At 42.6% G+C, this 14,169-nt stretch overlaps 1 protein-coding gene across 1 annotated transcript; it reads left to right on the top strand.

Moving 5' to 3' along the window:
• Positions 1-99: 99 nt before the first annotated feature.
• BET1L (Bet1 golgi vesicular membrane trafficking protein like) lies at positions 100-13,915 on the top strand. Its single transcript, XM_038405145.2, has 4 exons — positions 100-282; positions 2,994-3,085; positions 3,869-3,925; positions 11,522-13,915. Exons 1-4 carry the CDS (start codon positions 264-266, stop codon positions 11,687-11,689), a joined length of 336 nt encoding a protein of 111 aa, XP_038261073.1. The 5' UTR covers positions 100-263; the 3' UTR covers positions 11,690-13,915.
• The last annotated feature ends 254 nt before the right edge of the window (positions 13,916-14,169 follow it).

The following is a 14,169-nucleotide window of genomic DNA, read 5'->3' as shown; positions in this document are numbered from 1 at the left end:
GTGTTCACGGCCGGCTGGGAGCGGGACTGTCCGGGCAGAGGGGCAATGGACGGGGGGAAGGGCCCAGTTGTCCGGTCGGGGGGGCAGGCTGCTGGGCGGGGCGCTCCCGGGCCGGCGTCTCCCCCCCAGCAGCAGCCGGCGCTCGGTGGCAGGGGAGGCCCCGCCCCGCGAGGCGGAGTCACTGCGGCTCCCCGCCCCCGCCAACCGGAGCCGCCCGCCTGCCGCCGAAGCCGGATACGGAGGCACCGAGGCCGGAGGCGGCCATGGCGGACTGGGGCCGAGGTGAGCCCGGGCCGGGCTTCGCGCGCTGCCGCCTCCTCTCCTGGGGCGACCGGCAGCCCTGGGCCCAACTCGGGGCCGTCGCCGCCGCTGCTCTTTGTCCGGGCCCGGGCGCCCGCCTGGGGAGAGGGAACGGCGGGGCCTGGCACTAAGAGATGGGAGAAGGGAGTTGCTGTGGTTTGGGGGAGGCTGAGGGGACAAGGAGGCCCATGGCACGGTGGCTGTAAGGTATGGGGTGGAGGGTGGGCTTGGTTTGGGGTGGTTCTGGGGTGTGGGGAGGTGCCTGTCAGTAAGATATTGGGATGGGAGGACAATGGGGCCCATGTTGGTAAGATATGGGTGGGTAGTTGGTTAGGTGTGGGTCTGTGGGGCAGCGAGGGGCATGTCGGTACCAAATAGGTGTGGATGGGGTTGGCTTGGTTTGCTGGTAGTTTTGAATTTACGATCAGGCAGTCACTTTGGTTTGTTGTTTAAGCATCTTGTGAATGTGGGGTTTTCTAAATAGTAATTTCTTAAAACAAATTTAAAGTTTTGAGCTTGAATTAATATGCAAACTAGATACCATTAACTTGGGTTTGAATAGAGACTGGGAGTAGCTGGGTCCTTACACATATTGAATCTATTTCCTTAAGCTAAGTATCCTCACACCTTCTTGGCAACTGTCTAAATGGGCCATCTTGATTAGCACTACAGAGTTTTTTTTCTCTTGCTGATGATAGCTCATCTTAACTAATTAGCCTCTCACAGTTTGTATGGTTTCAGAGTAGCAGCCGAGTTAGTCTGTATTCGCAAAAAGAAAAGGAGGACTTGTGGCACCTTAGAGACTAACAAATTTATTTGAGCATAAGCTTTCGTGAGCTACAGCTCACTTCATCGGATGACAGCTCACTTCATCAGATGCTTGTATGGTAACTTACACACACAGATAAGTTGGATGTGTATATGTATATGTATGTATATATATATAATACACACACGCACAATCTTACTATATGTTCCATTCTATGCATCCAATGAAGTGAGCTGTAGCTCACGAAAGCTTATGCTCTAATAAATTTGTTGGTCTCTAAGGTGCCACAAGTACTCTTGTTCTTTTTAAATTGAAAGTTAACGTTCTGGAAGGTGGGTTACTCCTCCACCTCCCTCCCTCCTGCAACCACTGCCATGGAGGTTTCTCCAATGGGGCTGTCTCTTCTAGATCAATAGGGGCTGTGAGCAGGTTTCAGGGGGTCCCCCAAACATGGCCAGCGTTAGACTTGTTAGGGCCCAGGGCAGAAAGCCAAAGCCTTATCATGCTGGACTGCGGCCCGGGACCCTGAGCCCCAACACTCTGGGGATGAAGTTGAAGCCTGAGCAACATAGCTTTGCTGGGTTCCCTGTGGCATCGGGCCCCAGGCAGCTGCCCTGCTTGCTACCCCTTAATGCTGGCCCTGGCTTTCATATGGAGAAAACCAGTTGTTGTGGCACAGCTGGGCCATGGAGTTTTTATAGCATGTTGGGGGGCGGAGAGGAGCTCAGAAACAACGAAGTTGAGAACCCCTGTTCTAGATTCCTCTTCTAAATTTGTTAGTCTCTAAGATGCCACAAGTACTCCTTTTCTTTTTGCTCTTCTCCCTAGTCATTGCCCTCGTATGAGGACACACAATGCTCCCTCTGTCTCATGTGACTGCAGGTGTCTGTTAGTCACTCTGCTTGCCTCCATCTGGGCAGTAGGGGTTCAGAGTATTTAATGCTAAACAGATGCTGCCTGCATCCCCATAGTTTGAAGTGTAGCTGTGTGATGGACTGAGGATTGGTGGGGGATGTTTTGGACTCATGTGCATGCTCATTATGAACTACAGGCTCCCCTGCTGCCCCAAGAGTTCAGCAGTGGGTCCTCCATTTAAGTAATAACTCCTTTTAAGGCATGGTTTAGTTGGCACCAATATCTGCAGTGGCTCAGAAGCTATTTGTGCAGGTATCTTGTTAGGTAAGCTAGTGTACAGTTTCTTATATACAGGTTGTGAGGCGCAAATCATCAAAGTTCTCAGACATCCTCAGATGGAAGTTGTTACAGAAGAACAAACCACTATTATTTATTATTGCATACACATACACACGCAAACTCTTAAACCCAAGCTTTTCCAAAATATGCACCTCTGCAGCTAAGGACAGAATTAGGCATTTTTTAAGAGCAGGGACTCAGATGTAGAAAGTGTCTTTGTTTGTCTGTCAAATGCCTGGTGAATTTGCTATTTACTTCAGACCAATGATACCTGGCACAGTAGTTCAGGTCTGAGAGAAACAGTTTCCTGAAATATTATTGCTCATAGTTGCATAACCTTCCATTTAGCATTTGTCTGAATAGCAGCCTTAAAAAGAAGGCATTTTCTCAAAAGCTTTGGTGTTGTTTTCCTTAGTTCCTTGTAAATGACTCTTGCAAGCTCCGTAAGGTTTTAGTAGTAACGTTTTGCAATTCTGTAGTACCTTTTCATCATAGGATCTCAAAGTTCTTCATGGGCATTGATCTTTACAATACCCACACAAAGCAGGTAAGCATTATTATCCCCATTTTACAATTGTGTAAATGGAGACATAGAAAAGTTAAGTGACTTGCCCAAGTGTCACAGCAAGTCTGTGGTAGAACTGAAAATAGAAATCGGAAATCCATTCCTCCATTTTAACCAGTAAATACACTGCCACTTGTTGTATCATAACAGATAGGATTTTTTCAGGTCAGAGTCCAAGTGCTGTGGATGACATGCTAGATGTGGAGAACAAGCGCATGGCAGACAATCTAGCCACCAAGGTCACCAGGCTCAAATCGGTTAGTTGCTAACTTCACATACATTTTCTTTACTGTCTTGCGTCGTGAATGTTGAGAGCACATAGTAGGTTACATGGGGCTGTCTTATTTATGAAGCTTTTAAGTATATCACTGTCTATGACCAGTCAGGTAGCTAACTTTTGCTATTGGAATGTCCTGGGGAATTTTATTGAAATCCTCATCCCTTATTTGGGATTTAACTATGTTCCAGGGTACAAAATTGCCTGGTTTTAGTGGCATCCAGAGAAGGAATTAGGTTTGGTAAGTGATTGGGGGTGGGGGCAACATATACAAAGATGTATTGTTAAGGATGCCTTCTTTGGAAGGTCTCAATAAAGCCATAATAAAAATATTCATGAAAAAGATGTGTGTGTGCAGTGTTCCCTCAGGATAATAATTCTGAGACTAAATCAGTTCTATTGGCTTGAAAAACCTTGATTTATGTACACTTCTTAATGCAGAGACCACAGTGTTAGCAGAATACTGGAGTCTGTTTTCCATTTTCACTTTCCCAGTATTTGCATGGTGACTTTATATACAAAAGTTTCTGTCTGTGGTTGGTTGTGGAGCTGAATTTCTGATTCTGGAGATCTCAGGAATTTCTACTGCAACTATTGGTGTGTACATTGGACTCAACAAACACATTGTGTGTATGTATGGGAGGTGGTAGGAGTGATGGGCCACTTTTGTTTGTGTGCTAGGAATTTCACCAGCTTCTAGTATGTTAGGAGTTGATTGTTTCACTTGGAGATGCTGACACTTGCTTTCTTCTGTCTTGAGTAGCTGGCACTGGATATCGACAAAGATGCTGAGGATCAAAACCGCTATCTGGATGGCACGGTAAGAAACTGATAGAAATCCATAAGGGGTGAAAACCTCTGTGCTGAATTTCAAGAGTTGTCTTAATTGTTTGTTTCATAGAACCCCCATAAACGGCACCAAATTAAATTCTAGCAATTGGAATTGGCAGTGTCTCAAATGCTGGGTAATAAATGTGAAGCTATTTTGTATGGGATTTTTGGTACATAGTCCAACAGATACCTACCAGCTGCTAATATCAGTCAGCAGTGTGCCCTTGTTGCCAAGAAGGCCAATGGCATTTTGGGTTGTATAAGTAGGGGCATAGCGAGCAGATCGAGGGACGTGATCGTTCCCCTCTATTCGACACTGGTGAGGCCTCATCTGGAGTACTGTGTCCAGTTTTGGGCCCCACACTACAGGAAGGATGTGGATAAATTGGAAAGAGTACAACGAAGGGCAACGAAAATGATTAGGGGTCTAGAGCACATGACTTATGAGGAGAGGCTGAGGGAGCTGGGATTGTTTAGTCTGCAGAAGAGAAGAATGAGGGGGGATTTGATAGCTGCTTTCAACTACCTGAAAGGGGGTTTCAAAGAGGATGGCTCTAGACTGTTCTCAATGGTAGCAGATGACAGAACGAGGAGTAATGGTCTCAAGTTGCAATGGGGGAGGTTTAGATTGGATATTAGGAAAAACTTTTTCACTAAGAGGGTGGTGAAACACTGGAATGCGTTACCTAGGGAGGTGGTAGAATCTCCTTCCTTAGAGGTTTTTAAGGTCAGGCTTGACAAAGCCCTAGCTGGGATGATTTAACTGGGACTTGGTCCTGCTTTGAGCAGGGGGTTGGACTAGATGACCTTCTGGGGTCCCTTCCAACCCTGATATTCTATGATTCTATGATTCTATGATTCTATCACTGTGTCTGATCAGACTAGCACAGCTAGCAACTAGTAACAGGAACCATTGGAATAGGACAATGTATTTTAGAAATACAGATGGAGATTATCTACTTATTGGGATTAAAACCTCTGCCTCAGGCTAATATTCAGATACAGGCCTTTCTTGGTCATTTTGTTTGTAACTTTGGAAGTGTTTATAAATATGTCAGGATTACTTCCCATTATCTCTGGAACCCACAGATTTAATCAGGGCTTTGTATTCGCTACTCTCTTTGGAAATGCTGAGGCTGGGACTCTCTGCAAATGGGTATCTGCTCATGTTACCAAGTATCTTATTCCTTCCACTTACCACCTTAACGTCTACAGGTATTATGAAAAACAAATGTAATTTATAAAACAAAAATAAAATCTGGTTATGTATTCTAAACCAAAGAACCAGGCAGAGGAGAAGACGGGCTAGTGAAGGAGAAATAGAGCTTAGGAACAGGTTTGCAGAGTTGGAAAATGAAGAAGGGGCTCAGCAGGTACTTGTTGAAGGTGGAAGGGTAAGGAAGAAGAGAAGAGAGGCTAGTCCTATAGGAAAAGCGGAAGAGTCAAGGGAGACTAGACCAAATATGAGCCCCAGGAGGATACAGGATGGGTTGAAGAAGATTATAAGGGAAAATAGGAATGGAAAGAACTTGCAGCCAGAGGGAACAGGGGAGAGACTGGAGAATAGCACAGTCACCAGGAAAAGGCAGGTCTATGTGATCGGGGACTCTTTATTGAGAAGAATAGACAGGCCTGTAACTAGAGCTGATCCAGAGAATAGAAGGGTGTGCTGTCTTCCGGGTGCTAAGATACGGGATGTAGACCTGAGGTTGAAAAGGATCCTAAAGGGAGCGGGAAAGAATCCCCTAATTATCCTTCATGTGGGAACAAATGATACGGCTAGATTCTCGCTGGAAAGTATTAAGGGAGACTATGCTAGGCTGGGGAAGATGCTTAAGGAAATTGAGGCTCAGGTGATCTTTAGTGGGATCATTCCTGTTCCTAGAGAAGGGCAACAAAGGTGTGACAAGATTATGACTGTCAACAGATGGCTTAGGCAGTGGTGCTATAAGGAGGGCTTTGGGATGTATGGCCACTGGGAGGCATTCACGGACAGAGGACAGTTCTCTCGGGATGGACTTCATCTGAGTAGGGAAGGAAATAGAGTTCTAGGATCAAGGCTGGCACAACTGATAGAGAGCTTTAAACTAGGAATTAGGGGGAGATGGATGGGAGATGTCCAGGAAATCTCCACGCCAGATTTTAGCATTGAGAGGGAAGAAGACGAAGTAAGAAAGGATACAGCTGTGGGTAGGAGAATGTATATAAGGAGCGAGGACGGTGTGGATACTAGTCTAATAGGTTATACTGGCTGTAGAATGACTGTGCCTAATAGGATACAAAATGTGAGTGAGGCCAAACAGTAAAAATTAAGATGTTTGTACACCAATGCGAGGAGCCTAGGTAACAAAATGGAGGAACTAGAGCTACTGGTGCAGGAAGTGAAACCAGATACTATAGGGATAACAGAAACGTGGAATAGTAGTCATGACTGGACTACAGGTATTGAAGGGTATGTGCTGTTTAGGAAAGACAGAAACAAAGGTAAAGGGGGTGGAGTAGCATTGTATATCAATGATGAGGTAGAATGTAAAGAAATAAGAAGCGATGCAATGGATAAGACAGAGTCTGTCCTGGCAAAATTACATTGGGGAAGAAAACTAGTAAAGCCTCTCCTACGATAGTGCTTGGGGTGTGCTATAGACCTCCAGGATCTAATTTGGATATGGATAGAGCCCTTTTTAATGTCTTTAATAAAGTAAATACTAATGGAAACTGCGTGATCATGGGAGACTTTAACTTCCAAGATATATACTGGAGGACCAGTACTAGTAATAATAATAGGGCTCAGATTTTCCTAGATGCGATAGCTGGTGGATTCCTTCATCAAGTAGTTGCTGAACCGAATAGAGGGGATGCCATTTTAGATTTAATTTTGGTGAGTAGCGAGGACCTCCATAGAAGAAATGGTTGTAGGGGACAATCTTGGCTCAAGTGATCATGAGCTAATTCAGTTCAAACTAAATGGAAGGATTAACAAAAATAAATCTGCAACTAGGGTTTTTGATTTCAAAGGGCTGACTTTCAAAAATTAAGGAAATTAGTTAGGGAAAGTGGATTGGACTGAAGAATTTATGGATCTAAAGGTAGAGGAGGCCTGGGATTACTTTAAATCAAAACTGCAGAAGCTATCGGAAGCCTGTATCCCAAGAAAGGGGAAAAAATTCATAGGCAGGAGTTGTAGACCGAGCTGGATGAGCAAGCATCTTAGAGAGGTGATTAAGAAGAAGCAGAAAGCATACAGGGAGTGGAAGATGGGAGGGATCAGCAAGGAAAGCTACCTAATTGGGGTCAGAACATGTAGGGATAAAGTGAGAGAGGCTAAAAGTCGAGTAGAGTTGGACCTTGCAAAGGGAATTAAAACCAATAGTAAAAGGTTCTATAGCCATATAAATAAGAAAACTAAGAAAGAAGAAGTGGGGCCGCTTAACACTGAGAATGGAGTGGAGGTTAAAGATAATCTAGGCATGGCCCAATATCTAAACAAATACTTTGCCTCAGTCTTTAATAAGGCTAAAGAGGATCTTAGGGATAATGGTAGCATGACAAATGGGAATGAGGATATAGAGGTAGATATTACCATATCTGAGGTAGAAGCAAAACTGAAACAGCTTAATGGGACTAAATTGGGGGGCCCAGATAATCTTCATCCAAGAATATTAAAGGAATTGGCACCTGAAATTGCAAGCCCATTAGCAAGAATTTTTAATGAATCTGTAAACTCAGGAGTAGTACCGAATGATTGGAGAATTGCTAATATAGTTCCTATTTTTAAGAAAGGAAAAAAAAGTGATCCGGGTAACTACAGGCTAGTTAGTTTGACATCTGTAATATGCAAGGTCCTGGAAAAAATTTTGAAGGAGAAATTAGTTAAGGACATTGAAGTCAATGGTAAATGGGACAAAATACAACATGGTTTTACAAAAGGTAGATCATGCCAAATCAACCTAATCTCCTTTTTTGAAAAGGTAACAGATTTTTTAGATAAAGGAAATGCAGTGGATCTAATTTACCTAGATTTCAGTAAGGCATTTGATACCGTGCCACATGGGGAATTATTAGTTAAATTGGAGAAGATGGGGTTCAATATGAACATCAAAAGGTGGATAAGGAATTGGTTAAAGGGGAGACTGCAACGGGTCCTACTGAAAGGCGAGCTGTCCAGTTGGAGGGAGGTTACCAGTGGAGTTCCTCAGGGATCAGTTTTGGGACCAATCTTATTTAAACTTTTTATTACTGACCTTGGCACAAAAAGTGGGAGTGTGCTAATAAAGTTTGCAGATGATACAAAGCTGGGAGGTATTGCCAATTCGGAGAAGGATCGGGATATTATACAGGAGGATCTGGATGACCTTGTAAACTGGAGTAATAGTAATAGGATGAAATGTAATAGTGAGAAGTGTAAGGTTATGCATTTAGGGATTAATATCAAGAATTTTAGTTATAAATTGGGGACGCATCAATTAGAAGTAACGGAAGAGGAGAAGGACCTTGGAGTATTGGTTGATCATAGGATGACTATGAGCTGCCAATGTGATATGGCTGTGAAAAAAGCTAATGCGGTCTTGGGATGCATCAGGAGAGGCATTTCCAGTAGGGATAAGGAGGTTTTAGTACCGTTATACAAGGCACTGGTGAGACCTCACCTAGAATACTGTGTGCAGTTCTGGTCTCCCATGTTTAAAAAGGATGAATTCAAACTGGAGCAGGTACAGAGAAGGGCTACTAGGATGATCCGAGGAATGGAAAACTTGTCTTATGAAAGGAGACTTAAGGAGCTTGGCTTGTTTAGCCTAACTAAAAGAAGGTTGAGGGGAGATATGATTGCTCTCTATAAATATATCAGAGGGATAAATACAGGAGAGGGAGAGGAATTATTTCAGCTCAGCACCAATGTGGACACAAGAACAAATGGGTATAAACTGGCCAGCAGGAAGTTTAGACTTGAAATCAGACGAAGGTTTTTAACCATCAGAGGAGTGAAGTTTTGGAATAGCCTTCCAAGGGAAGCAGTGGGGGCAAAAGATCTATCTGGTTTTAAGATTCTACTCGATAAATTTATGGAGGAGATGGTGTGATGGGATAATGGGATTTTGGTAAATAATTGATCTTTAAATATTCAGGGTAAATAGGCCAAATCCCCTGAGATGGGATATTAGATGGATGGGATCTGAGTTACCCAGGAAAGAATTTTCTGTAGTATCTGGCTGGTGAATCTTGCCCATATGCTCAGGGTTTAGCTGATTGCCATATTTGGGGTCGGGAAGGAATTTTCCTCCAGGGCAGATTGGAGAGGCCCTGGAGGTTTTTCGCCTTCCTCTGTAGCATGGGGCATGGTTGACTTGAGGGAGGCTTCTCTGCTCCTTGAAGTCTTTTTAAACCATGATTTAAGGACTTCAATAGCTCAGACATGGGTGAGGTTTTTCATAGGAGTGGGTGGATGAGATTCTGTGGCCTGCACTGTGCAGGAGGTCAGACTAGATGATCAGAATGGTCCCTTCTGACCTTAGTATCTATGAATCTATAAACACTGGCTGCTGATGGAAGATCCAGGAACTTCAGGAAAGGCTGAAATTGCTGTACACTGTGCGGGCTAGCAGATGCCCTAATTTAGCATTCTAGGGAAAAAGACCTTACTTTTTAATCTCCATATGTTTAATGTCCAATTTATTTCCCCTTAATTTCACCCCTCACTGCAGTCTTAAATTGATATACGAATTGTATAGTAGCAACAGAGAGAGAAGATCTGTAACATAGATCTTACCCACTGAGGTTTTTGGAAGAATTCTGAAAGGAAGGGAATCCAATGCAGATGTTTGAGGATGAGACTAAGGTGGTCATGCTGTTACTTGATGAGCAAGATCAGGCAGTTGCTTTTCTGTACATGTTGGAGTCTGGAGAAGCTGCAACATGGAGGCCATAGAGAAGGTAACTGCAGGATTGAAAGGAAGATGGGATGAAGAGATATATGAAGTCTTCAAGAGGGATGGGATCCATACAGTCACATACAAAGTCAGAATTGGGAAGGAGAGGAGAATGGAGGTTGATGGTGAAGGTTAGCAAGATTATGGACAAAAGGCCTTCATCTGACTCTTAAATCAACAAGGTATGTTCAGGAGATTAGTTTGTGTTTTTTATCTAAGAGAAGCATTTCAAATAAATGTCTTGGAGGAAACTTGAGCGGAAGCCATAAATTACATATAATTAAGGAAGACTCAAGGGAAGGATGCAGCATTAAAGTTATTGGATAACATGTTCACTTGAGTGTGGCTGAAAAACTATAGCAGAGGATAAAAATGGGAGCGATAAGATCATAATGGAGTGGTAGAAAGTAGATGTAAGAAAGCATATGGCCAATAACTGAGCCCTGGTAAGTTCTATATAGGAGGGTTCTTGATGCAGAAGAGAAACCACTACTACAGATGAACAGCAGTTGGGTAAACAAGGGAACTGGAGATGCCTATGCATCTATGGAGGTAGGGTAGCAGGAAAGAACGGTCCAAAATCTGCACTGAAGTCAAAGGTGAAGAGGAAAAAAGAAGTAGCTATCATGAGAAGGGAGACTGTCATTGAACTAATCAAGGGAAAGTACATTCTGTGCTATATCCAGAGTTGCACTTTAGACTGCCGGACTTCAAGAATATGGTTCTCTGAGAGGTGACTGAGAAAATCGCCTTCTCTCCAAGCACTTTGAGAAAGGGAAGGTTGGAGGTTAGGAGAAGCTTTAATTAGAAGAGTGAACAGCAGTAGATTTTAGAGTTTTGAGTAAGGAAAAGGAACTGCTGACAATGGTAATTATGTGAGAAGACCGAAACAAAAGATAAGAGGAGAAAAGGGGGTCTTGAGAGGAGAAAATTTGCATTACAGTATGGTCTGATGACACAGCACTGAGCAATATGGTGTTCTAGTCTGCAAATAACATTATAATCTAATGGGAAGAAACTGCACCTTTTTCTAAACCTTTGGGCTTGTCTATGCATGGAGTTATCCCCAATTAACTGCATGTATGGGATTAATGCATTAATCCAGAGTAAGAGTTTCCACACCTGGAATCAGAAATAACTCCATGTATAGACAAGCCCTTAAAGATAGACAAGTAGCATTCTGTATTACTAGCTATACTGTATGTGGTGTGTTGTGTGACGTAATTGAGGATCCTGTCATAATGCATACGTAGAATAGGTCAAAACTAAGGTTGCTCTGAGGACCTTTAATTCTGCATTTTCTGGTTTGTGTGCAATTAAGATACCTAAAATTGCATTGACATTGGTTGGTGTTATATTTTGGGCGTGTGCATTGCATTTCATAGAACTTTATTTGCCCTTCAAATATCTAACTGCATTGAATGAACTGAAGGCAATATTCTGTCCCTGGAGCCTGAGTGTGAGAGTACCGGACACTGATTTCTTAAAGACGGATTGCTGCTTGTATTTTGCTTTTCCTTTTTTTGATTCTAGACTTAGGAGTTAGTCAGTTCCACAGGCAGCTAGAAACTGAAATGGTTCTGCTTAAAAAAAGTAGCATTCTCTAGCGAGAGCCCCATTTGTTTTATAATTTCTCCATTTCACCATTCTGTCTCCCTCAGGACTCAGATTTCATGAGTGTGACAGGCCTGCTGACAGGAAGTGTGAAGCGTTTCTCCACCATGACACGCTCGGGAAGGGATAATCGAAAACTGCTTTGTTACGTTTCTGCTGGATTGGTGGTTGTCTTTTTCATCCTCTATTATCTCGTGTCAAAAGCACGGACTTGAGTGGGGTCCTCATCCTGGAATTTTTATGGAAAGAAAAACTGTGGCCATGATTGACAGAGACTTGCTCAAAGCTATCCTCAGTCTACCCTGTCAAGGATTGTTGGGATATTCCTGGAGGACCAGATAACGTCTCTGGACTTCAAGTTACTGTCATTTTTCTAATCGGTCTTGGACATATTCATCAGATTTTTCATGAAATGAATATAGTTCGTTCTGATCTTTTTAAATGTATGTATACCTCAACTTGATCTCCTTGTTGACACTTAGCCTTCATTTATTGCTTTGTCCGTGATCTTTAGCCTACCTGGTTCATAACCATGTCATGCCCACCTTAGGGACGTGCAGTGTTAATGTGAAAGTGTCTGACTCAACCCGTAGTAGCAATGTGCCTGTACTCCATTCATAAATGAGCAGAGCTGGGGAGTCTGCATGGTTTAGAAGTCTGAATGTGAACCTGGGAGGCAGGAGCTGTTGAGTTCTAATCCAGCTCTGTCAGTGGCTTGCTTTGTGCTCTTGGGAAGTCAGTTAATCTCATTTTATGTTTTGAAATACATTAATACCAACAGCTTCTCACTAGGCTAGATTCGTTGTACAATGCTCTGAAGAACTAAATCATGTGTGCTAGGTACTGAGTTGAGTAGTTACTACTTGTTACCATGAATGGTTGATGGAGTTTTGTATCAGAGCAGGATTTTACACCATGATAGCTTGGTTCTACTGACCTGCTTGTCTCATAGCCGAGGATGGGGAAAGGCAAGAGATGGCTGGTGGCAGTAATTTTTCTGTAGCACAAATATCATGGCTCTTGTGACAAGTACATACGTGCTCAGTTGCAACCACAGAAGACATGAGAAAGTTGAAAAACCGAAGAGGAGAAAAAACATTACTTTACAAAAGACTTGGAAACTATTGTTTAAATAATCTAGAAGGGGAAGTTGTTCGTATAGTTGGTACTAGCATTCCCATAATACGACACTTTGGTATTGTTGGAAAGATATTTCCACTCCATAGGTAAAGATGGAGTTTAGATCTGTTGTATTAAGTGGGCTGATCAGAGGGATGATTTAAAATAGGAGGTAACTTTAGAATTCCCAATTCTTTGTCCCCTCCACAGTACATCACCTGGTAGGTACGCTGCATGTCACTGTGTGACTGTCTGGAATACATACCTGAGCAAGTATTGTCTATTGTTTGTGAAGCCATTACTCCAGAGCTTGCAGCACTTTGAGATACAGTATGTACCCTGTTCTGTGATGATTCTGCATAATTCTGTGCATTAGAATGCTGTGTGGATGAAGGATGTTTATGATCTTTCAGCACTACGTCTTTATTCTGTACTGTACCCTGGTTAAGAATGCTCATCCCAAATCACCCTTCTCTTCCTTTCATTGATCTTGTCGCTTCCCCTCTCATTCCAGCCCATGTATGTTCTCCCATCTGAATTATTTGTATCTGCCTCCAGTTATAATAAACCATTCTAAAAATACTACTATTGTTTAAAAAAACCACCCAAAACGCTACACATTATTTTAAAAGCTTTTATGGTACAAAACAACTCTACCATAATTGTTTTGTAGTGTGTGTGTGTATATATTTGTTCCAAGGACTCCTCTGGATTTTCTTGTAAGAATTCCTTGCTTGATGATTGGCTACCTCTTATTCCTCTCGATATAACCATCTCTCTAGGATCAAAGAATATATCCTCTATACGGTTTATTTTTCTCCCCAAACAAACCCATATCCCCTAATCCCTGTGTATATTGCCTCACCCTGACAAATGACACTGTGTGACAGTGAAGAATTTCCCTCTTACAAGCCACAGAACATTGATCCTTCTGCAGATTTAGATCCAGTTTTATTAATCTGCTTCTTACCTTGAATATTGATCTTTTCATGTATTAGTTGATATTCTGTAACTTGTGTCTTTATCCTGTTCCAAAGGTAGAATGTGCAATAGGGATGGAGGGAGAAGGATGCAGTGATGATCTACTCTGGCTCTTGGCTCAGTTGACTCAGTCCTGTTTGATTCTTGTCTTTGGTAAGACGTGGCTGTTCTGAGCTCATTTTACATGCCTAAAAAATGTGGGTGGCTCACTTGAGTGTTCTGTCTGCTTCCCTCAAGCAAATCTTTTCTGACCAAAGAACTCCAAAGCACTCTAATTCTTGCCAGAGCAATGATCTCTTTATTTTGCTTTTTATGGTGTGAATAAAGTTGTACTGTCTTAAGATGCTGCACCAGTAATTATATATGTATGTTCTTATCATGGTCCAAAGCTGTATTATACTAGCCAGTTTCCAGACATGTACATGGTTTACTTTTTATAGGACCTATTGCCTTGGAACCTGCATTGATGCACAACATTAAATACATCAATAATACCATACTCACTACAGTGGAGATTACATCCAAGATCTAAGATGCATTAGAGCAGAAGGTGTGACAAGATAGCACCCTATGGGATCTGCATAAAGAAGAAGAG

This window comes from Dermochelys coriacea, chromosome 6, assembly GCF_009764565.3.
Source record: "Dermochelys coriacea isolate rDerCor1 chromosome 6, rDerCor1.pri.v4, whole genome shotgun sequence".
NCBI lineage: Eukaryota > Metazoa > Chordata > Testudines > Dermochelyidae > Dermochelys > Dermochelys coriacea.
The sequence above is the reverse complement of the archived record's forward strand: the minus strand, read 5'-3'. Positions and strand labels throughout refer to the sequence as shown.

What these genes read in the sequence shown, in the direction of transcription:
- BET1L (XM_038405145.2), top strand. An exon ending in AGGTCACCAGGCTCAAATCG is followed by an intron (nt 3,086 to 3,868) that starts GTTAGTTGCTAA and finishes TGTCTTGAGTAG; the next exon opens with CTGGCACTGGATATCGACAA. An exon ending in ACCGCTATCTGGATGGCACG is followed by an intron (nt 3,926 to 11,521) that starts GTAAGAAACTGA and finishes TGTCTCCCTCAG; the next exon opens with GACTCAGATTTCATGAGTGT.